The sequence below is a fragment of the Manis pentadactyla genome, chromosome X, assembly GCF_030020395.1.
Source record: "Manis pentadactyla isolate mManPen7 chromosome X, mManPen7.hap1, whole genome shotgun sequence".
Taxonomy (NCBI): Eukaryota; Metazoa; Chordata; class Mammalia; order Pholidota; family Manidae; genus Manis; species Manis pentadactyla.
This window is the reverse complement of record NC_080038.1, coordinates 48,507,653-48,531,576: the sequence shown is the minus strand read 5'-3', so window position 1 is coordinate 48,531,576 and position 23,924 is coordinate 48,507,653. Positions and strand designations below refer to the sequence as shown.

Here is a 23,924-nt window from a genome sequence, read left to right as displayed (position 1 = left end):
TCATCGCTTTGTATCTTACCCTTTTCGTGAGATGCTGAGTTCTCACAGATGTAGATGTACCCTGTCTGTTATACTGTATCTCCAGGTCTCTCTTTTAGGAATAGATGTATTTGCTGTATTTTCAAAATATATATGGTTTTGGGAGGAGATTTCTGCTACCCTACTCACGCTGCTATCTTGACCATCCACCGTTGCCAATGTTTTCTTCTAAGAATTTTATGGTTTCATGACTTACATTCTGGTCTTTGATCCATTTTGAGTTTATTTTTGTGTATGGAGTTTGACAATAATCCAGTTTCATTCTCTTACATGTAGCTCTCCAATTTTCCTGACCCCAGTTGTTGAAGAGGCTGTCTTTTCCCCATTATATATTCATGGCTCCTTTATCGTATATTAGTTGACCATATATACATGGGTTTTTATGTAAGTTATTTATAGTTTCCCATTGATCTATGGGACTGTTCTTGTGGCAGTACCAAATTATTTTGATTACTGTACCTTTGTAGTAGAGGTTGAAGTCAGGGAGTATCTCCCAGCTTTGCTCTTCTTGAAGTCCCCCAGCTTTGCTCTTCTTTCACAGCATCTTTACTTTGGCAATTCAGAGTCTTTGTGGTTTCATATGAATTTTAGAACTATTCTTCCTACTTCAGTGAGTAATGCTGTTGGTATTTTGATAGGGATTGCTTTGAATCTGTAGATTGCTTTAGGCAAGATGGCCAATTTGACAATATTAATTCTTCCTATCCATGAGCACTGGATGTATTTTCCACTTATTGGTGTCTTCTTTTATTTCTCTCATGAGTTTCTTGTAGTTTTCAGAGTATAGGTCTTTCACTTCCTTGGTTAGGTTTATTCTGTGGTATTTCATTCTTTTGATGCAATTGTAAATGGAATTGCTTTCCTGATTTCTATTTCTTCTAGTCCATGATTAGTATATAGGAATGCCACAGTTTTCTGTGTGTTAATTTTGTATCCTGCAACATGGCTGAATTAAACTATTCTAGTAGTTTTGGGTGGATTCATCACGGGAAACTTCTAGTAATTTTTTATGTAAAGAATCATGTCATCTGCAGACAGTGAATTTAACTTCTTCCTTACCAATTTGGGTGCCTTTTGTTTCTTTGCATTGTCTTATTGCCACAGCTAGGACCTCCAGTACTATGTGGAGTAAAAGAGGGGAGAGTGGGAATCCTTGTCTTGTTCTTGAAGCTTTCAGCTTTTCACTGTTAATTATAATGTTGGCTGTGCATTTGTCATATATGGCCTTTATTATGTTGAGGTACTTGCCCTCTATACCCATTTTGTTGAGTTTTTATCATGAATGGATGTTGAATTTTATCAAATGCTTTTTCAGCACCTATTGAGAATGTGGTTTTTGTCCTTTTTGTTGATGTTGATGAATTTTTTAATATTGTACCATCCTTGCATCCCTGGAATAAATTCCACTTGGTTGTGATGGAAGATCTATTTGGTGTATTTTTGAATTTGGTTTCCTCATATTTTGTTGAATATTTTTGCATCTATGTTCATCAGGGGTATTGGTTTGTAATTTTCTTTTTTTGTGGTGTCTTTGTTTTTGGTATTAGAGTGATGCTGGCCTCATAGAATGAGTTTGGGAGTTTTCCCTCCTCTTCTACTTTTTGGAATACTTTAAGGAGGATGGGTATGAAGTCTTCTCTAAATGTTTGTTAAAATTCAGTGGTGAAGCTGTCTGGCCAGGGGTTTTTGTTGTTAGGTAGTTTTTTGATTACCAATTCCATTTCATTGCTGATAATTGGTGTGTTCAGATTTTTTGTTTCTTCCTGGGTCAGCCTTGAAAGATTGTATTTTTCTAGAAAGTTGTCCATTTCTTCTAAGTTATCCAATTTATTAGCATATAGTATTTCATGGCATTCTCTTATAATTCTTTGTATTTCTGTGGTGGCTCTAGTGATTTTTCCGTTCTCATTTCTGATTCTGTTTATGTGTGTACTCTCTCTTTTTTCCTTGGTAAGTCTGGCTAGGGGTTTGTCTATTTTGTTTATTTTCTCGAATAACCAGCTCCTGCTTTCATTGATTCTTTCTATTGTTTTATTCTTTTGAATTTTATTTATTTCTACTCTGATCTTTATTATGCCCCTCCTTCTATTATCTTTGGGCCTCACTTGTTCTTCTTTTTCTTGTTTCATTAATTGTGAATTTAAACTGTTCTTTTGGGATTATTCTTCTTTCTTAACATAAGCCTATAACAATATAATTTCCTCTTAGAACTGCCTTTACTGCATCCCATACATTTTGGTGTGTTGAGTTGTTTTCATTTGTCTCCATACATTGCTCAGTCTCTGTTTTTATTTGGTCATTGATCCATTTATTATTTAGGAGCATGTTGTGAAGTCTACATGTATTTGTGAACTTTTTTGTTTTCTTTGCATACCTTATTTCTAGTTTCATACCTTTGTGGTCTGAGAAGCTGGTTGGCACAATTTCAATCCTGAATCTACTGGGGCTCTTTTTGTGGCCTAGTATGTGACCTATTCTTGAAAATGTTCCATGTGCACTTGAGAAGAATGTGTATCCTGCTGCTTTTGGGTGGAGTGTTCTGTATATGTCTGTTAGGTCCATGTGTTCTAATGTGTTGTTCAGTGCCTCTGTGTCCTTACTTATTTCTGTCTGGTTGATCTGTCCTTCAGTGTAAGTGGAGTGCTAAAGCCTCCTAGAATGAATGCATTGTATTCTATTTCCCCTTTTAATTCTGTTAGTATTTATTTCACATATTTAGGTGCTCTTATATTGGGTGCATAGATATTTATAATGGTTATATCCTCTTGTAGAACTGACCCCTTTGTCATTATGTAATGTTCTTTCTATCTCTTGTTACTTTCTTTGTTTTGATGTCTATTTTGTCTGATACAAGTACTGCAACTCCTGCTTTTTTCTCCCTATTGTTTGCAGGAAATAACTTTTTCTGTCTCTTCCCTTTTAGTCTGTATATGTCTTTGGGTTTGATGTAAGTCTCTTGTAGGTAGCATATAGATAGTCCTTGCTTTTTAATCATTTCTGCCAATCTTTGTCTTTTGTTTGGTGCAGTTAGTCCATTTACATTTAGGGTGATTATTGATAGATGTGTACTTATTGTCATTCTATTCATTGTTTTCTGCTGTTTTTTAATCTCTGTGTTAGTTTTTTCCTCTCTTATACTGTTGTCTTATTTGATGGATTTCTTTAGTGTTGTGTTTGGACCTCCCTCCCTCCCTCCCTCCCTCCCTCCCTTCTTCCTTCCTTCCTTCCTTCCTCCCTCCCTCCCTCCCTCCCTCCCTCCCTCCCTCCCTTCTTCCTTCCTTCCTTCCTTCCTTCCTTCCTTCCTTCCTTCCTTCCTTCCCTCCTTCCCTCTTTCTTTCTTTTCCTCCCTTCCTCCTTCCCTCCCTCCTTCTTTCTTTCATTGTTTCTTTCCCTCTTAATCTCTCTGTCTCCCCCTCCCTCCCTCCCTACCTCTCTTTCTCTCTCTCTGCCTGCTTGCCTTCCTTCCTTCCTTCCATCCCTCCCTTTGGTCCCACAGCTCTCTCATCATTCTTTCATTCTTAGAGATCCTTTTTTCTCTCTGTTGTTTGGCTTCACTGTTTTCCTCTTCTCTAATTTTCATCTCATTCACATTCTCCTCTGTCTGCACTTATGCTACTCTAAATCCCTCCATTGTATGTTTCATTTCCGATACTATATTCTTCAGCTCTGAGTGGCTCTTTCTCAGGTCTTCTGTCTCTTTGTTGAAATCATCCCTTAGATCTTAATGCTTTTGTGTAAATCCGTCAGCATGTTTGTGACTTTTATTTTGAAATCTTTATCAAGATGATTGGTAATCTCCATTTCATTTAACCCTCTTTTTGCGGTTCTGTCTTGTAGTTTTGTTTGAATCATATTCCTCTGCCTACTAATTTTGTCAGGGTTTCTGTGTTTCTTCCTTTGTATTAGATGGCTCTGCTATGCTTTCTGGTCTACAGAATTATAGCTTTATGAAGAAGGAGTCTTGTGGTGCCTAGAACTTAATATTCTCTATTCTCTAGTGCCTGGTTCTATTTTGTGGGGACCCTAGCTGTTGGCATGCAGTGGGCAGGGTGTCTTTGTGTGCTGGCAGTGTACTTCATCTGCTGCCTTGTTATCAGCTCAGGATTTTCTCATGAGCTTCCTCTACAGGGCCTCCGTCTGCCTGGCCTGCAGCAATGGTGGGGCTGTAGGGATAATGGCGTGGGTGGGCTGATGTCTGGCTGTGCCTGGGCCAAATATGCTTCACTGGGCTTGGAAACCCACAGGGAGGAAGGAGCTTTTCAGGCTGACTCCTGCAGGCACCTTCCTGGAAGGGCTGAAATGGAGCCAAGGAGGCTGGGAGAGTCTCCTTCTGCCTGCCAGGCAGCAAAGTCTAATGCTGCTGTTGGGCCAAGTGTGTTGGCTCCTTGCAGTGTGTGCAGGGAGGAGCCTTGGGCCTGCATTGCTTGCAACATGGGATTAGAGTGTCTGGATTTCCCAAGAGTTCCTGACCTGTTGGGGTGAGGAAGGGTTGGGAATGTATTCTTCACCTGCCCTTTCTCGTGAGGAGAGAGTTCCGTCCAACCCTTGCCTCTATGTATTCCTCCCATTGCTGGCATGTCTTTCAAACTGCCACCTCTTCTTTGGGTCTCAGGACTGGTTGAGCATGCCTGTACTCCACAATGGCTGGGGTCTCAGCCTCCCAGAGCATTCCACCTCTCCCTGGTGTCCAGCCCTGCTAATCACCATAACCCAGTGTAATGTGGGGTTGTGCTCCCAGTGCACATCTCCAGGGCCAGTAGTGCAGGACTCCTTGGCTCCTACGCCCTCCCCCCTCCATTCCTCTTTCTCCCACCTGTAGGCTGGGGCTGGGGGGTGGTCTTGGGTCCCACTTGATCTTGGCTCTGCCACTTTACCCTTTTCTGTGTGGTTGTCTCTTCTTCCTCAGGTGTATGTTGTCTGTTCTGCAATCTTCAGGTCATGTTGCAGTGTAGTTGTATTTCCTGTATTTCCTTCTTTTATGTGTTTTTGGGAGGACGTTTCCTCCTTGCCTTTATATTCCACCATGTTTTACCTTTTTCTGGAAGTCTTAGATGGCTTTTAGATGCTAGTTTCTTCCAAGTTCATTATATATATAATTCCAATTAAGATTCCAGGAGATTCTTTTTTAGTTTAATTGGAAAAATGATCTTAATGTTTGTATTGAATATAACTAGATGAGAATAGCCAAGAAAATAATGAAGAATAGGAAAATGATTTGCCTTACCAGTTATTAAATATACTGAAAGCCACTGCCATAGGAATAGACAAATTGGTGAAAGGAAGCAGAACCTAGTATAGCTGGAACCTTAATGTACTACAGATATGTTCAAGTCAGTGAGAAAATAATAGTTTAAGTGGTGTTAGCACAACTGATTAACCATCTGCATGAAAATGCTGCATGTACAGAAATGAATTAAAAATGGATTAAAAATGAAATATAAATTAAGCCTTAGGAGACTAAAGTTTAGATATTTACATATACATATTCAATAAAGTAAAAGATATTGCTGAATGACTATGGAGGTTTACCAAATGGTCATCACGTAAAGAAAAACTCTTTCATGCCAGTTTTCTTCCCTTAGTTTTCCAGATATTACTGCAGTTAACTCATTTGTGTTTCCATCTAGTCCTTTTTCTATGCATTTAAATATATGTTCTTAAGTGTCACATTGTTCAAGTTGGTTCTTTTTATAATTATGATGTTGTAAATTTTTCAGATTGCTTTTTTCACCCAATAGTATGTGTTAGAGTTCTGTCCACATTAGTACACAGAGCTCCATCTCATTCTTTTAACTTTATTTGGTTATAACCCAATTTAGCATACGGTGACCCATTTGCTCCTAGGCAGGTTATTTAACCATGTTCTCCTCAGTTTCTTTATTTGCCAAATGAAGATGACAGTAGTAATGACTTTCTCAAAGGGTTGTTGTAATGACTAAATGTGTTAATATGTTTAAAAAATTTTAGAATAGTGCCTGGCATATAATAACTTTGTTATTGACATTTTGGTTGTTTCTAATTTTTCACACACACAAACCATCCTGTTTTGAATATCCTTTTACATATTTCCTTATGTACTTCAAGGAATAATATTAATAAATAATGAAAAATGAAAATGCCAGAGCTCTGGTGTGCTTCTTTATTGGGGTTAAATCTTAACATAAAAGAATACTTTAATAGAAGTCTTTTGTTTCTATCAAGTTGTCATTTCTTCTCTGTTGAGTTTCTTAAAAATATATCAAGGTACCCATTTTTTTTAACCTTAAACTTTTGTTTGAACCCTTCTTATACTTCCAACACTGTTATGGATTTATTTATATATTTCTTTTGTCATTTTGGTGGGATTCAAGAAAGGCAGGGAATTTATGTGTTGTCAACCACCTGAAATGGAATTATACCTAAATTAACTAGCATAGTTGATTATTTTTCTTTTGACATTAGAACTTAAAATAGTTCTATCACTCCCTTCTGTCTTGCTCCCCCTTGCAAAACACAAAAATTGTATTTATTCTTATCTGTTAGATTTTAATGAAGTAATCTGGAATTTTAATTCCCAACTGTTCTTTTTGCATTATGTATCTACTGTTTTAATTATTGTTTAGAAAATTCATTCAATTTTAACAACCATGTTAGCCACAATTACTTATGTTTAACTCTAAGTAAGCATTATTAGACATTTCTTACCATTCATTTTATAGCACACTTCCTTTTCTAATGACTTTATTTGGTCACATTTTTATGGAATTGTATGAGTAATGTTTTCAGGAAGGGTGTATGGTCTGCTATACTTCCTGTGTTCTTATTTTCATGGAAATATATGTATTTTTCCCTTATAAACTTGACTGATAGCTTTTCAGGGTTTAGAATTTTAGTGTCACAGCCCTCTTTCAGAATTCTGTGAACATTGCTTCTTTGACTTGTAGCACTTCTGTAGCAGATTGGAGGTCCAGTGCCTGTTTGAAGGCCTTTCACTGATTGGTAACCTTATATTTCTGTTGGCAAATGTATTGGCAATTCAGATATTTAACCAGAATAAATGTCTAGGTGTCTAACTTTTTTATTATTCCTGTCTTAAGATAGTGAATTATATATTATATATATTATATATATAATGAATTTATTACCACAGAAAGTTTAGTGAGCCAAAATATTGTTTTTTAAGGTATTGATTTATTATGCCAATGTGATTATAACATAATTATGAAATGTAACAACTGCTGTATTGCTCTATGAGAGGAGTCAAAGTAACTACCTAATAAAAGATATTGGTCCTGAGAAAACAATTGACAGAGGAAAATAAATACATATACATACATATAGACATACAATAAAAGAAAGCACTCATTTGCGTGCTGTCAGAAATATGCATGAGAATTTCTAGACTTGAATTTGGAACTTGTTCCTCCATTTTAGGACCGGAAATTAACAAAAGCTGAGCAGCAAAGGTTCAAGGAAGAAGCAGAGATGTTAAAGGGTCTCCAACACCCCAATATAGTTCGATTTTATGATTCCTGGGAGTCTACATTAAAAGGAAAGAAATGTATTGTTTTGGTGACTGAACTTATGACATCAGGAACCTTGAAGACGTAAGTTGACCCTGATAATGCCAATGGAGTCAAAACTTTTGGAAAAACTTTTCAGGAATCATAAACATTGTTTGCAAAATAATGCTACTTGATTAAAGAATATGAATTTAGTGACTGTTTCAGGGCAGGCTAAAAATTAGTATGTTAATGAAGTTGGTTAGAAAATACAATGTTGAGTAATTAATATAATATTTTTGGGATATCATAGAATTTTAGAATTAGAAATCATGGAGATAATCTAATGTCATTTTGTAAAAGATACTGAAAGGTTGAGGGCATGACCAGGTTCACATATCTAGTGAGTAATACTACGTAATTATAGTCGGTGTTTTGTTTCTGACAGTCATTTGATAGTATTATCACTTATTTGTAACTATTACATGTGGGATATGCTTTTTCTGTTTCCTAGCATCTTCGCACTAAAATTTTACATAGTTTAACCCTCTGTTGACTATATAAGCAGTTATTGGGATTAGAGGACTTTGTTTGGAAAATTGTGCTGCCATTCCACAAAAGGCCAGTCCAATTGGAATGATTCTTATTTTTAATTAAAAATGCTAAACTTGGTAGGATGTCTTCTCTAAGGATAAGGTCTTAGATTAAAATTTCTTTTTTTTGCCCTAACAGACAATAGAAAATAACTCATTGATATAATACATATAATATCAGCTAGTTCACATGATTTACTGTAATAATGCTCATACAATAAGCTAAGTATGTTTGTTTATATATGGTCTTTGGTATCTTTGTGTAGGTACTTAAAACGATTTAAAGTCATGAAACCAAAGGTCTTAAGGAGCTGGTGCAGGCAAATTTTAAAGGGGTTGCAGTTCTTGCACACCAGGACACCTCCTATTATTCACCGGGATCTGAAGTGTGATAATATTTTCATCACGGGACCCACTGGATCTGTGAAGATTGGAGATCTAGGACTAGCCACCTTAATGCGCACGTCATTTGCTAAGAGTGTCATTGGTAATTAATATTTTATAGTTTATTGGTTGGGTAAAGAGAGATTTGTTAATTGTATGTCTAAACAGGGATCAGCAAACAATGGCCAATGGCCATATCTGGCCCCACTGCCTATTTTTGTAAGTAAAGTTTTATTGGAACACAGTTACCCTCTACTTGTTCACTTATTGTCTATGGCTGTTTTTGTACAATGACAGAGTTGAATGGTTGTGACAGAAACCATATGGACTGCGAAGCCTGACGTATTTACTAATAGGCCCTTTACAGAGAAGTGTGCTGATCTATGGCCTAAAATGTGAATTTGCTTTGAAATATCTATTATACATATTGGCTTATTTCAGAGACATCCTAGCATATTTCTTTTGTGGGATAATTTAAGATTATTGAAAGGTTCTGAAGACTTAAGAAAGAGGATTTATTAATTTAATTCAGAAAAATACCAAAAGATAGTAATAAAAACAGATATTAGTAATTATTACTGAATTTTGATCATTAAAAATTGTACTTTATCAGCATGGAAAGTTAAGGAAGCTCTTTAAGTTCTTTATATAAATGTAGCAAGTATTCAGCAAAATTTATATTTATAAATTTATATTTATAAATTTGCCTTTAGGGAGCAGAAATTAACTCAGGTAATTCTTAAACCAAAGTAAATGTGATCTTGGTGGATGTTGTTGTTTTTTAATAAAAATATGTTTGTGGTGTTATTTTGTAGGGACTCCTGAGTTTATGGCCCCGGAGATGTATGAAGAGCACTATGATGAATCTGTAGATGTCTATGCTTTTGGAATGTGTATGCTGGAAATGGCTACTTCGGAGTACCCTTATTCTGAATGCCAGAATGCAGCTCAAATATACCGTAAAGTAACTAGTGTAGGTAGAACTTTATTCTTTTTACCTCACTAATTACCATATTTCACATTGAAGTTGATAAAGTCAACTTAGTCAAATCTAATTTTAGTTTAGTTCTGGATAACAGTGTTAAATTTAACATAATTGTGACTAACAAGCTTTAGATTTATGCTATATACCTATACTCTATTGAGGTCACATAAAATGCTCTGTATTAGTATCTTTGGGAAAATGTACAGCAATATCATCTATATCAATTTGTAAAAAATTTTTAGGTATTAGATGGATCTTATTTTTCAAAGCTGAATAATAAAGATTGAGTAAATGGTTTTGAAGATTTCTTCTTGTTCTAAAAGCCTGATTATGAAAGGGCATTCAAAATATTGTTCAACAGATACCATATTTGATTCTTTGAGTAGTTTTTTTGTGTTAGAAATTGCAAAGAATGCAAAGATAGTAAGAAGTGTTTGCTACCCATAAAGAGCTACATTTTTAGTAGGGCTATAATATAAATCACAAATAACTATAAAAATAAGAGGATGAGAGTGTAGTAAGGAATGTAAGGGAGGTAGATGCAGAGTGTTAGGATTGTCCAAAACAGGTCTATATCATATCCAGTTGTGTGGCCCAAGATTGGGCATGAAAGAGATTGTTAGGGTGTTTTAGGTAACTGATATTAATAGGTCCCATTTTTAAGTGCGTACCGTTTACCCATGCTTTCATCTTCATAGCCCTACAAGATGGTACTGTCTTGAGTTTACAGATAAGAATGATAATTAGAGGTTGTGACTTACCCAAGTTCACACAGCTATTAATAATGGTGAATTTTGACCCCAAGTCTGTCTGACTGTAGTAAGATTTGTTTAGAGAGACCATAAGAAATAAGGCCAATATCCAGAATGTGGAACATTCTGTAGGACAAATGACCTAGTTTCTCCAACAAATCAATTTCATGAAAGAAAAAAGGGGGAGGGACTGTTTACAGAATACAAGAGACTTAAAATAGTGTTGAGCTGGTAAATGTTTAACACCTGAGTCTCCGAAAAAGAAAAAGTACTGATTTCTAGCATTTGCTGATTTCCTTGGTGTTAAGTACTCCTACCATGACTGATTTAAGTGACCTCACTGAATGCAGGGTTGGGAAAGGATGCACAGTGGCATTCATTATGTATTATTTCCACTGTACAAATACAATAGATGTGAACATCCTCAAGGACATAAATACTAGTAAAATGCAGTAAAATAATTAAGGAGTGATATTTTCAATTAATTGGCTTTTAATATAATTTATGTAAGTGTGAGTTTATATAATTTAATATTTTTAATAATATGTGTTTAATGATCAGCTTGCAAAATTCCTGAAAGTGTAATAGTTGGCTCTTGTGAGCTGCTATTAGCTAGCTCCAATGCACCAATCATGTAATATAACATAAGAATCTTGTTTGGATACAGATTTGGATGTGGATCCTTATCCAACTGTAAGAAGACATCATTTAGACCTTCTGGAAAATTTGAGTGTGGAATGGGCTTTAGATGATATTAGAGTTATAGGTAATTATTTTAGGTGGCATGATGATGTGATATCTGTTAGAGATACAAACTGGAGACTTTATGGGTGAAATGGCAAAATGCCTAGCATTTGCTTTCTAATATTCCAGGATAGAAAAGAGTGTATGGGTATATATATATAGCTGAAACAAGGTCTACAGAACATGACTTGTTGTTGAAGCTGGTGATGGTTACATGGGGCTTCTTATACTATTCTACTTTGGAGTGTGTTTGAACATTTCTATAACAGAGCTGAGAAGAAGAGATAAGGTTAGAATGTCTTTTTAGTTTGGGTCCCTTTATGGTACATCCACAAATAAAAAAAGAGTTTGTATCTGATTATGTAAGTTGCAGTTCCCTAATATTAGTTACCTAAAACATCCTAAGAATCTCTTTCATGCCCAACCTTAGTTTCACCTAGGATCAGAGGAAGGCAGTAATTACCCAGGGCTGGGAAATGGGTAAGATATCAGTGGAGAGGTCAAAGACGGCTTTTTCTTTAAGTAGAATAACATAACTCCATTTATTAAATGGTGGCCTTCTTACTGTATATTAAAGTCACAAAAATGCCATATCACAATTTAGCTTTCTATCCATATTAAAGCTTCTTGTATTTGAGGTCCAAATTAACCCTTACTTTGACCAGATTTATCTAATATATGATAGTGTGCATATATAGTGTATGATTCTGTATCCTGTGAGGTAGTGTGACAGAACTAGAACTAGATTTAAGATTTCTTCATTCCATGACAATTATTCTAGTATACCTTTCTGCTTCTGGATTAATTTGAAATTTTCTATTAAACGACTGTAGTCATCTTACTTGGATTATTTTTTTAAATCTAAAACTCATAAATTAAGAGTAATAGAATATAAAATAAGCAGAGTCAAGGAGCTAACACAGTTACAGAAATGTTTTGTGTTGTCTGGACCTAATTTATGATTGAATTCCTAGAACCTGATAATTAGCTTGAGGATCTTTCAATATTTTAGTATTACATAAGGATAAAAATAATTCAGATTTCTAAAAAGTTTATATACATTTATTTTTTTTCATACATACATACATACTGATTGCCCATTCTAGAAGACTTTGAAATAATATTGGTTTGGAATGTTTGTAATATAGAAATCCTTACTTGGAATTTTCAAAAGTACTTTTTAATAACATTTATTTTTCTGATTCCAAAAGATACTTGTTTGTTATAGTTTGCTAATTGGGGTTATGTGTACACTTTGGGATCCTATTTTTTCCCTAATGAATGTTGCAATATGAGAATTCTGTATGTTATTAAGAATTATTTGAGGATATTTTTTATTTCTGCATATTAGCATATATATCACATAATTTATGTAATGTTGCCTCTGTTGTTGATTTAGATTATTTACAGTTTTTCACTGTTATTTGTAGACCTATTACAAAATCCTTATCAAGAAAGCTGTTAAACTTATGCTGTACATATATATTTATTTATCTCATTTAAAACTTGAGTATGGCTTAATGGTAAAGATCATTATTTTAATAAATGTCATGTTGACTTGTGCTTTCAATTGCTTAATTTGTGACTAGAAACCATTTTTCTTCTCCCAGGGCATAAAACCAGCCAGTTTCAATAAAGTCACTGATCCTGAAGTGAAAGAAATCATTGAAGGATGTATTCGTCAAAACAAATCTGAAAGGTGGGTGCAAATGTAGTGAAATGATGTATTTCATGGATATATTTTCCCCTTATCTTCTACTGAGTCATTTTTTGACCCTTGAATCATGCTGGGTATGACTTTTGAGTGGAAGCCAAATAATACTGTCTAGAGTGAAGTGTATCAGTGCATCTTATTTGCCAGTTTAGACTTTGATATCATGTACTGAATTTTCCTTGAACCAAAATTTGAATTGTGTTTGTCTGGTTTGCTTGTTTGTGTTGTGACAAGCTTTCATCACCTTCAGCATTGGTTTAACAGTCCATGGATTGCCCCCCCACCAGGTTAACTTGTTTCTAACAGTTGATAGTAGAAAGCTTCTGCTGTGTCACCTTCGGGTAAGTACTTAAGTGGTTTTTTATGAAAGTTAAAAAAAATTTAACTGTCAACTCACCAGATGTATTTTATTTGAACATATATCCTTACGTCATGATTAATGGTAAAGCTGATAGGGCTATTTTTCTTTAAGAAGTAGTATTCTAGATTTATTTGTATCATCATTTGTGTTTTTTCTTATGTACAATTCCCTTTAGTTTTAGCTTAGATTTCCCTTAAATTTGAGCTTTGGGCAGTTGCTGACTTAAATTGGTAGGTTAGTCTTTGATTTTTACCTCTGTATTGATTATGATTAATAAAGGCATAGGTCCTTTATAGAAATTATTTCTACAAGGATTTCATTGACTGTCCCTGTTCTTATTACTTTAGTGTTGCATATCTGAGAATATAGAAAGCCCCCAAAGTAAAGCCTGTTTAATTTTAGATTTATTATAGAACATTCTTAGTGTTTGTACCAACTGGCTATATCTAGATTTTATATATTTTTTAATAATGGTAAAACATATAACCTAAGATTTTAATAATTTTAAGTGTTAACAGTTCAGTGGCATTAAGTATACTCACACTGTTATATAACCATTACCACTATCTATTTCCAGAACTTTTTCAACTTCCCAAACACAAATTCTGTACCTGTTAAACAATTAACTCCCCATTCTCTCTTCTCTTCAACCCCTGGTCCTCTATTCCACTTTCTGTCTCTGTGAATTTGCTTATTCTAAGTACCTCATATAAGTGGAACCAAACAACATTTGTCCTTTTGTGTCTGGCTTACTTTAGTTAGCATAGTATTTCCAAGGTTGATCCATGTTGTACCATGTATCAGAATTTCCTTCCTCTTTTAAGGCTGAATAATATTCCATTGCATACACACACACACACACACACACACACACATCACATCACATTTTGTTTATCCATTTGTCTGTTCATAGACACTTTGGTTATTTCTACCTTTTGGCTATTATGAATAATGCTGCATGAACATTGGTGAACACATATCTGCTTGACTCCTTGCTTTCAGTTCTTTTTGGTATATACCTAGGAGAGGAATTACTGGATCATACAGTAATACTGTATTTAATTTTTTGCAGAACCACCATGGTGGCTACACCATTTTGCATTCCCTCCAGCGATGTGTGAAGGGTCCAATTACTCAACATCCTCACTAACACTTGTTATTTTTTGTTTTTTGATAATAGCCATTCTAATGGGTGTGAAGTGATATCTAATTCTGGTCTTGACTTGAATTTCCCTAATGACTAATTATGTTAAGTATCTTCCCGTGTATTAATTGGCCGTTTGTATATCTTGTTTGGCAAAAAGTCTATTCAAGTCCTTTGCCCTTTTAAAAATTGGATTGTTTATCTTTTTTCTGCTTTTGATTGTTGCTGTATTTGAGTTGTAGGAGTTTAGGCATGCTTCTTTTTAAGCAAAGCTAAAAATACTATATTGAAGTAGCCAGTTTAGTTTGGATTCTGATTGTTGTTAGTATACCAAAGAACAATAGAATGTTCAAAAGGATTCTTGGCATATTAGTTTATTCGAAAGAGTAAAAGCTTCAACATCAGACTAAAATTCAAATCTGGGCTCACACTTAAGCCAGTGTGATCTTGAGCAAGTTACTTAGCTGTTCCTCAGAAGAAGTATAATTTTAATGATTAAAAAGATAATGAATGCGTGTGAAAGTTCTGGCAGAGTAATAAGGATTTAGTGAATGCTATCTTCTGATGCTATTGCTATAATTATTTCTTAGTAAAAATATCTAGGCAAAATTTTCATTGAATGTCAGAGGGCTTATCTTGGTTGTGCCTTCTTAAACACATTTCACCTCAGCCTTAAAACTAATTAGTCTCATCAAGCTTATTCCTTTTATAACACTGTCTTACTTAAGTATTTGTCTCTTGATGACTGTAGGAGTTTGAAATGTAGAAGGTTGAAAATCTTCAACTTATAGGATGTATCATACATTATCTATTTTAAATAGTAAAGGAGAGGCTTTCTGCTTAGGCATAGAATACACCAGTCTTAGCTCTCCATGGCCCGTAATACAGATAAGATTAGATATCATATATCTGTTTTAGGAAATTAACTGCCCCAGCTTGTAAAAGAATCTTTTGAGTACTGTTCTATTTTTCAGAGATGGTTAATCCCTAATATTGGGCTAGAGTTGTATCCATTGTATGTATACTTTGGCCAACAGCACTAGACTTAAATACTTGAAGAAAACTAAGACATTTAGTTCAGAGCTTTTCTGAACTAAATTAGCTTTACCTATGGCATTCTCTAAAGAATGAAGTACCCTGACTAGAATATTTTTAATGGAGTCAGAGACTTCTATTTATAACATTTGTAAAGAGTTTGAATTTCTAATTAACTTTAGTTTATATATCTGGAGGAGTTTTTAGTTTCCTTTGCTCACAATGTTTTGTTTGAGTCTTTAGTAACTTAAACCAGTAATTTAGGGAAGCTACTTAGGCCACTTAACATGTACTACAGTACTTCACTCTCTGTAGATATATTTTTAGATATATTAAACTTCAGTACCTAGATGTTTCTGGTAGTAATCTTTAATTAAGGTTACTATGAATACATGTTAGTTGGAATTTCTTTGCATTTGATAATAAGTTACGTGTAAGACTTGTTTTTTATAACAAAGCAGATTAATGGTTTAATTAATAGAAAATTTAAACTAAGATTGTTACTTTGATACAATTAATTTTTACTAATTAAGGGTTCTATATCTTGTTTAAGATTGTAAAAATTGATAACAAGATGTGTATTTTGCTTATTAGGTTGTCTATCAGGGACCTACTAAACCACGCATTTTTTGCTGAGGATACAGGACTGAGGGTGGAGTTAGCAGAGGAGGATGATTGCTCAAATTCATCCCTGGCTTTAAGACTCTGGGTTGAAGACCCTAAAAAATTGAAAGGCAAGAACAAAGACAATGAAGCTATTGAATTCAGTTTCAATTTAGAAACAGATACACCTGAGGAAGTAGCATATGAAATGGTAAGTGAACGTTCTGCTACCTCCCTACACAGCCCCTTATAGTATTGGGTTGATTCTTTCTCCTTATTGCTTTCTTTCTTCTCATTTTCTTCTTTCCTTTATTTAAATTGTTGTTTTATTGTGAAATGTATCTCTATAGCAGAGTATACTAAACTTGCATGTACAGTGTAAAGAATAATAGACACTACTTTTGTTAAGAAATAGAACACTGCTGGTACCTTTGAAGCCGTCTGTGTGCTCCTCCCAGTTGAATTCTGCTCTCTCATCATGGGTAATATCTACCCTGACTTTTGTGTTAATCATTTCTTTGTTTTTCATTATAGTTTACCTAAGTGATACATTGTTTTGTTTTGAAACCTGAGTGGTAAGCACATACCTAGCTGGATACTGAAGTTACTATTAGGTGAAGATGCCCAGGAAAGTATAAGCTGAAACAGAATCTCTCAGTCATATTGGCTTCATCTTTGCTAAGTGTTTATGAGAGCCACTTCTGAGGAAGTCTGCAGCGAGATCATGCAGAGTCCACGGAAATACACACCCGGCTCACCACAGTCAGGGCACTGGCAGTCCTCTGTGTGGACCAGAAATTAGTTGTCTGGTAACAATACGGTTTGATGGGGAGTAGGCCCCTCTCTATTTCTACTCTCCCCATGACCACCATCCCACAAGAATAGATGAAGGCAGATAACTTCCGTGGGTGGAATGTGTATGCACACCGGATCCGGGATGCTGCAGAGCTTGGAGGGAGGGCGGGCAGGAACTCCGGCAGCACGTGATCTAATTGGACAATGACAGTGATGATCTTGGAGATGATAGCCTTTAACTTGTTATCTTTCTAGTTGTACTGTTCCAATCCAGATTGCCTTGGACATCTGGTATGACTATCATCCTGATTGTCCTCTTTACTATCTTCCTAGATTTCTCTGCCTCTCTCCTGTTCTGGATTTTGTATTTCCCAAATTCATGTCTTTCTCTTTCTTGGCTTACCCTTTTAGTTTAGTGGCATGCTTCCTCTCTGCCAGCTTCTTAAGAAAGAGTATGTGGGAGGTAAGTTCTGTTAAGACTTGCATGTGTGAAAAAGTCTTTGTTCTGTCTTCATATTTAATTGATTATTTAGCTGGCTAAGGCATTTTAAGTTGGCTTTAAAAAAATTTAGAGTCATTGCTCCATTCTTTTCTAGCTTTTAGAATTGATATTAAAAAGTGCAGATTTGTACTGTTCTTTGGGTCTTTCACATACCATCCACTGTTTCCAGTTTTGGAAACTTGTAGTAGCTTCTCTTTCTTTTCAGTGTTGTAAAATTTCACACTAATGTTATTGTGATTTGGGTCCATTTTCATCCAGTGTGTTGGATAATTGGTGGACCCTTCCAGTGTGTCAACTCATATCATTTAGTTTCTGTGAAATTTCTTGGAGTGTTTTATTGATGATTTCTTCCCCTCTGTGTTCTCTTTCTGGAACTGCTGCTATTTGAATGTTGGACCTCTTGGGTTGTTTCTCCAATGTTGTTATCTTTTTTATTTTCCATTTTTCTCTTTTTGTTCTCCTTTTTGGCAGATATTATCAACTTTATCTTCTAACACTTCCATTGAGTTTTTCATTTCTGCTGAATATTTAATTTCAAGAGTCTCCTTTTCATTTTTTGGTCTGTTCCTTTTTTTAGGGTAAACATGTTATTGTTGGTTTTGTAGATGAAGTGTTACTGCACTTTTCTGTAACATTAGTAAAGAGAGTGTTTCTGACATTTTTTTTCTCCCTGCATAGTCTCTTTTCTCCAAGTTGCTGTTTTTTCTTTGTTAGGTTTGTGCTCTGTCTTCTTGTTAGATAGAGGCTTTTCTCATATTTCTGGTAATTCTTGACCAGTTCCTCAGGATTAATAATGGGAGACTGTATTAGTTCGCTATTGCTGTGTAACAAAATACTACAAATCTAGTGGCTTAAAGCAGCATGTGTTTATTAGCTCTGTAGGTTGGAAGTCCAGGTGGGCTTCACTGGGTTCTCTGCTTAGGGTCTTACAGGCTGAAATCAAGGTGCTGGCAGCTTGGGCTCTTACCTAGAGGCTCTAGGGGAGAATCTTCTTTTGGGCTTCTCCAGCTTATTGGCAGAATTCAGTTCTATGCAGTTGTAAGACTTTGGTTCCTAATTCCTTGCTGGGGATCGCTTTCAGCTCCTAGAAGCTGCTCTTCAATCCTTTCATGGGCCCCCACTCCCATCTTCAAAGTCAGTAATGGCATGTTGAATCCTAGTATCACCAGCTGATAAAAGGTTCACCCAGATAATCTCCCTATCTTAAGGTCAACTTGTACAGCACAATAATGGAAGTGATGTCTCATCATATTCACAGGTTTGAAGGTTAGAATGGGACATCTTTGAGGGGCCATAATTTTGACTACCACAGAGACTAACAAGCTGATTGGATGGTATGGCTGCTTGTGTTAGACTTGTTAATTTTGATCTCTACTGAGGATATCTGGATGGGCCATTAATTAGGGAATCTCTGGCATCAAAATTTGTAGGTCTTTCTTCTTATATTGGTCAGATTCCCCAAAGAAGCATCTTTCAATGTCCTTCCTGGAGGGTAAAGGTCTGCTTACTGGTATTTCAGAAGCCAAGCAGCGGTGAAGGTGGGAGGTTTCTGCATAGGGCATTCAGCATGCATATGGTCATTTTATCTTCTCATTTTCCATGTGTTTGCCATACCCTCAACTGTGCCCAGTGTTCCATAGGTCAGGGATCCTCTCTTTTACCCTCTTCAAAGAACAAAACTCCAGACTCATTGGGTAGTGAAGCAATTGCCCAGAGGTGTGGAATGGAGGGTGAGACATGGGAAACTAAATATCTTTGACTTAGACTTCCTTATTATAGTCATCTCTTTTGACTTTACCCAGTTCTGGAAATACATGGTACTGCTAGTTCCTGTGCCTTATGAGTATTCTTCCGTAAAAATGGGAATGATTCTCAGCTTTCCCTGGTCTCCCTTTTTCAGGTATGCTAGGTCAGTTGTTACTTATGTATTTATTTTCCATATTCAAAAAGTGTCCAAAATATTGCTGTTCTCTTTCTCTTATTCTCCTTGTCTTTGTGGTTTTATAACTTAAAAATCTATTTACTGTGGGGTTTTATGGGATCCCTGGGTGGGAGTGAAATTAAATGTATGGACTCCATCTAACATTTTAATCATCTTTCACCTACCATGAAATTTTCCCAAGTCTGCAGACCCCAATAATATGCTTAAGAAGCAGACTGTAGAACTGAGAATGATATGCCACAACCCCTTCTCAAGTCATCTTCTCTGCTACTCAGGCCTGTTCTTCTCAGACAAGCCCTCCCCTCCCCTCCCCTTCCCTTCCCTCTCCTCCCCTCTTCTAATGCCTAGTAAGGTGTAGTACTTTGCTGTGAGCCTACTTCCCTCTGCCTAGAGGGTTGATTTATAAACTTCATCTATACCTCCCTCAATAACCTGCAAGTTCCTTTTTTTTGTTTTGTTTTAATTCAGGTCAGAATTTACCTTCCTCTGTGACACTTTCTCTCTTTCCTCCAGAGGAGCATGTACACCTTTATTTTATTTTATTTCCTCCAGATAGGCTTGTGCAGCTTATTTCTACTGTATTTCATTTTATGTTAAGATTGTGTCCATCCCTCATCACCAGATCGTGTGCTCATAGAGAACAAATCGTGTGCTCATAGAGAACAAAGGACCAACTTAGTCACCTACATGTTTCTAGAGCACAATACTGGGCATGTTTTAGGCACTTAATGTTGATGAATGAGGAAGCCTTTTTAATCTTTCACAAAACTTAATGGCAGTCATAAATTACCTGTAAAAAGATTGCATGGATTGATATATCATGCTGTTTGTTTTTGTTTAAAGCCAGAATTATTTCAACAATGCTTGGTAATAGTGCTTTTCTTATGCTGATTAAAGGCTCTTGCATTTATGTATGTCTTAAGATTAAGAACATAGAAATAAATGAACTGTTATTTATTTAATAGCATTTGGAATTTGGGGGCACAAAATAACTCTGCTTTTAGAAAAAGAAAGTTAAAATCTTAAATATTAAAGATGTAGTTTGCTTATTATGTTTTGTGTGTAGGTCAAGTCAGGATTCTTCCATGAAAGTGATTCCAAAGCTGTTGCTAAGTCCATTAGAGATCGGTTGACCGTGATAAAGAAGACAAGGGAGAAGATACCAGCTGGCTGTCTGGAAGAACGCAAGGATTTCCAGTGCAAGTCTGCAGTGAATGTACTCCTTCAGCACCAGAATACAACTTTGCCCCCTGCTCCTGCTCAGCAAACTGGGGCTGAATGTGAAGAAACTGAAGTTGATCAGCATGTTCGACAACAGCTTCTACAAAGAAAACCACAGCATCACTGCTCGTCTGTTACAGGTACACAGTTGTAATTTATAAAAGCAAACAAATGTGTAATTGTATTCCCTTATCTTTAAATAATAATTTTGTATTTTTAAAAGCATTCTGTTATCTATCATTTCATCCATCCATTTACAAAATCCCTGAAACAGACAAGCCAACCAGTTTCCTTATTTTACAATTAAGATCCCAGGGTGGTAGTTGAATATGGATTATAATCTTTTTGCCATTTTAAGGGTCTAATGTAGATCTTTTAATAAATAAAATTTAGAACTAAAGATATAATTTATCCTTCAAGAAGGAATTTTCTAGACTCTAAGACCCTTTATATTTTAGACTCAAGAACAAATTTTAACACAGTTCCCCAATTTTTCTGCTGCAAATTTTTGCCCTAGAAGGACACAGTATTTTCATAGTAATAACCAGTTGTTCTATAAAGACATTATTATTTTCTAGCCAGGTTCTAGGAGAATAAGAATGAGAATATGATACTTAGATTTTACTGAAATCCTAAAATCCTAATGGCAAATATAGATTAGTTAGGAACATACATGAAATGGCCAGCAAATGGAGTTGATTTTTATGTGATTCTTTGTTTTCAGGTTTGCTTTACTAAGAAACTTTTAGTTATACCATGGTGTTAGCATAGAGAGTCTACATGATGGTTTTTTATTAATTCTGCAGTGTATCATTTCCTATGCCATTTGGACCTTGTGCTTAGAATTTTCCCTTCTATGTGTTGCTTGTTTTCTTTGTTGTAGGTGACAGTTTGCCTGAGGCAGGAGCTGGATCTTTGGTACACTCAGATACTTCAAGTCATCCCACTGTAGCCTACTCCTCAGACCAGAAGATGGGCTCTCAAATGGTTTCTAACATCGTGCAGACTGAAACAAATGTTCCAGGGAAAAATTATCCCTCCCAGCAGCTAGTAGGACATTACCAGCAGATTTCAGGGGTGAGGTGAACTGTTATACTTTTAAATGTAAAATCAGTGTATGTCCTGTAAATGGGAGAGTTTATCGTTATTATTTTTTTTTCTTCCTTGATAGTTGCAGAAGCAGCCAAAGTTGACTCAGCCCCAAATTTTGCCTTTGGTTCAAGGTCAGTCTACTATTTTGCCTGTACATGTCCTTGGACCTCCAGCTGTCTCACAACCCCAGGTTTCCCCATTAACTGTTCAGAAGGTCTCACAGATAAAGGTAAGATATATTTTAGAGGGTCTGTATTCAGTTAAACATGCTTATCACTGCCTAGATTTTCTGACAGGCAAAGTATCTCTCTCATAAATTCATTACAGTTTATAGAAAAATCACTGAAAGTGAAAAGCTGTTTATGCTTTCCTTCACCTAAGACATTCTTCTTGAGGATGTGCCTAATATTGTATAAATAGAATATTGAGACACTGCTTGTATAATTGGAAAAGAAACTGAGAACTCTTCATATAGATAAAAATATTTATACTTGGATGTCTTACTCTTGGTAGTGATGGCTTGTTCTTTGTATTGAACTTTTCCAGACTTGTTTGAATGTTGAGGGGTGTCTTTTGTTGTAGTTAATTAGAAATAGTATTTAATAGACTCTTATAATTTTTATCATTTTTGTCAAAATTCTCGACTTTTTTTGGTTCATGTTTATATCTGTAGGAGAAAATATGTGTTTTTATCTTTTAGACTCTCAAAGGCAGCATTATTCATTTCTGACAATGAGTAAACGGTCTTTATGGGAGTTTGTACATAAAGACTACACTGGCTCACTAAGTTATGGACTCTGGACACATGGTTAGGCCTCTCTTTGCCATCAACCTGTTTTCTTTCCTCAAATCCACAAATTACCTGCATGTGCCTTCTCTCTTTAGGAATAAGATGGTCTGAGCTCCTAGGCATTCTGTATATGATTTAGTTAGCAGCTGTCACAGTTCATCAACTAACATTTAATGACTGTTGTTTCTAGGGATATAAACTAAACTAGAATAGAATAGAATAAAAAAATACGGTCCTTGTCCTCAATGAGCTCACAGTCCTATAGCAGAAAGCATACACATACTTGACAAATAACAGATGCATTTAAAATCTTCTGGAGGTAAATTTAATGATAAGTTGACAGTAGTTGGTATTTGACTAGTGTTTGTAGGTGCTATGGGATATATTTGTAATTGAGCTCATATTGTGGTTTGATTTGCCTCTTTCTAAGACTGTAATTCAAAGTATGTTGAATGGATGCTTAAATTAACTTAGCTTCAGCCATGGAAGTACACAGGTATATGTATTTCAAAGTGTATTTCTGCAATTAGAAAAACTTTAAAAATTATTATAAAAGTGTAATTTACCTACTTAAAAAGAAAGCCCATAAAGTTATAATGAAGACAGTGAAAATCACCTGTTATTCCTCCAGCTAGAGACAATTTATTGTTTGTATTTAGGGGTAGAGCCTTTAGATCTTTCTCTTTTTCTATATATACATATAGAATTTTATTAGTATATACATAAATGTATCACATACCTACTTTTTTGTAGCCTGACCTTTTCACCTAATATATAAAAGCCATGTAAACAAGCACTTTAATCATGAGTATAGTGGTTCAAGTTCTAGGAATTATTGTAGCCAACCTATATTTATTCAGCCAGCTCTTTCCTCTCCTCTAGGGAGAGCCTCTATGTTCACTTAAGCTATGATATTGAAATCCTTTTGAGCCTTCTCTTGGAACTTCCACTGTCTGGTGTATGAAGGTGTCAGGTTCAGTTACTCTGAATCTCTGCCAGAGTTTGAATGAATTATGTGGCCAGTGCAATAAATGAGAAGCCATGAGCAGAAAATTATTGGGACTGGTCTCAGCCCCTCAGTACATTCAACTAGCATTTACTCATGACATTAGGATTTTCACAGGACTAATGCTCTATCCAGTACCTTTCGGTAGCTTACTGAAAGTTTTAGAGCATAGCATTATTTTATCTATCATTCTGTGAGGGAGAGTCCCATAACATGGGCATGGCATATGCATTTGTAATTTCAATTTTCCTTGCACCAGCATCAGGAACTGCAGCTGACCTCTGGAGCAGGTAGACAAACTTCAGCCCAACTTATGTCTTCAGACTTGTCAATTACTTAGTTCCACAACCAGTTTTTTCTGCATATTCTTAGACATTGCCTGCTTCACAAATGACTTCCCAGCATCCAGTAGTTGGGTCTTCAACTTCAGCCTGGCCCTAGAAGTGGGAATCAGGCATTAACCAAATCAACAGATGCCAGTCAGACTTCTAGTTTCTTTCTAGTTAATCACCCTCAAACTTTGTTGAATCATTCTTCTGCCCAGTATGTGAGTAGTGCACAGAGGGCTGCTGGTACAGCTCAGCTCCCTTCGAATTCCACTAGGGGGCATTCAGGGCCCCTTCAACGTTCACAAAAGATACATTCGGTATCCCAGCCATACCCAGTGGTACATCAGGAGGCTGTGACTCCAGGTCCTTCAGTGCCACAAAGCCACACTGTGCATTTGAAGAAGCCTTGTTT

At 35.7% G+C, this 23,924-nt stretch overlaps 1 protein-coding gene across 2 annotated transcripts in view; it reads left to right on the top strand.

Annotated features, from left to right (window-relative positions):
* WNK3 (WNK lysine deficient protein kinase 3) overlaps nt 1-23,924 on the top strand; it is a 221,358-nt gene that overhangs the window by 31,647 nt on the left and 165,787 nt on the right. For both annotated transcript variants that reach the window (XM_036930857.2, XM_036930856.2), the window contains exons 2-9: nt 7,453-7,625; nt 8,380-8,600; nt 9,313-9,470; nt 12,589-12,677; nt 15,827-16,046; nt 20,141-20,435; nt 21,179-21,372; nt 21,467-21,616. In XM_036930857.2, the coding sequence (XP_036786752.2) occupies nt 7,453-7,625; nt 8,380-8,600; nt 9,313-9,470; nt 12,589-12,677; nt 15,827-16,046; nt 20,141-20,435; nt 21,179-21,372; nt 21,467-21,616 (1,500 nt within the window). The remainder of the gene's footprint in view (nt 1-7,452; nt 7,626-8,379; nt 8,601-9,312; nt 9,471-12,588; nt 12,678-15,826; nt 16,047-20,140; nt 20,436-21,178; nt 21,373-21,466; nt 21,617-23,924) is intronic.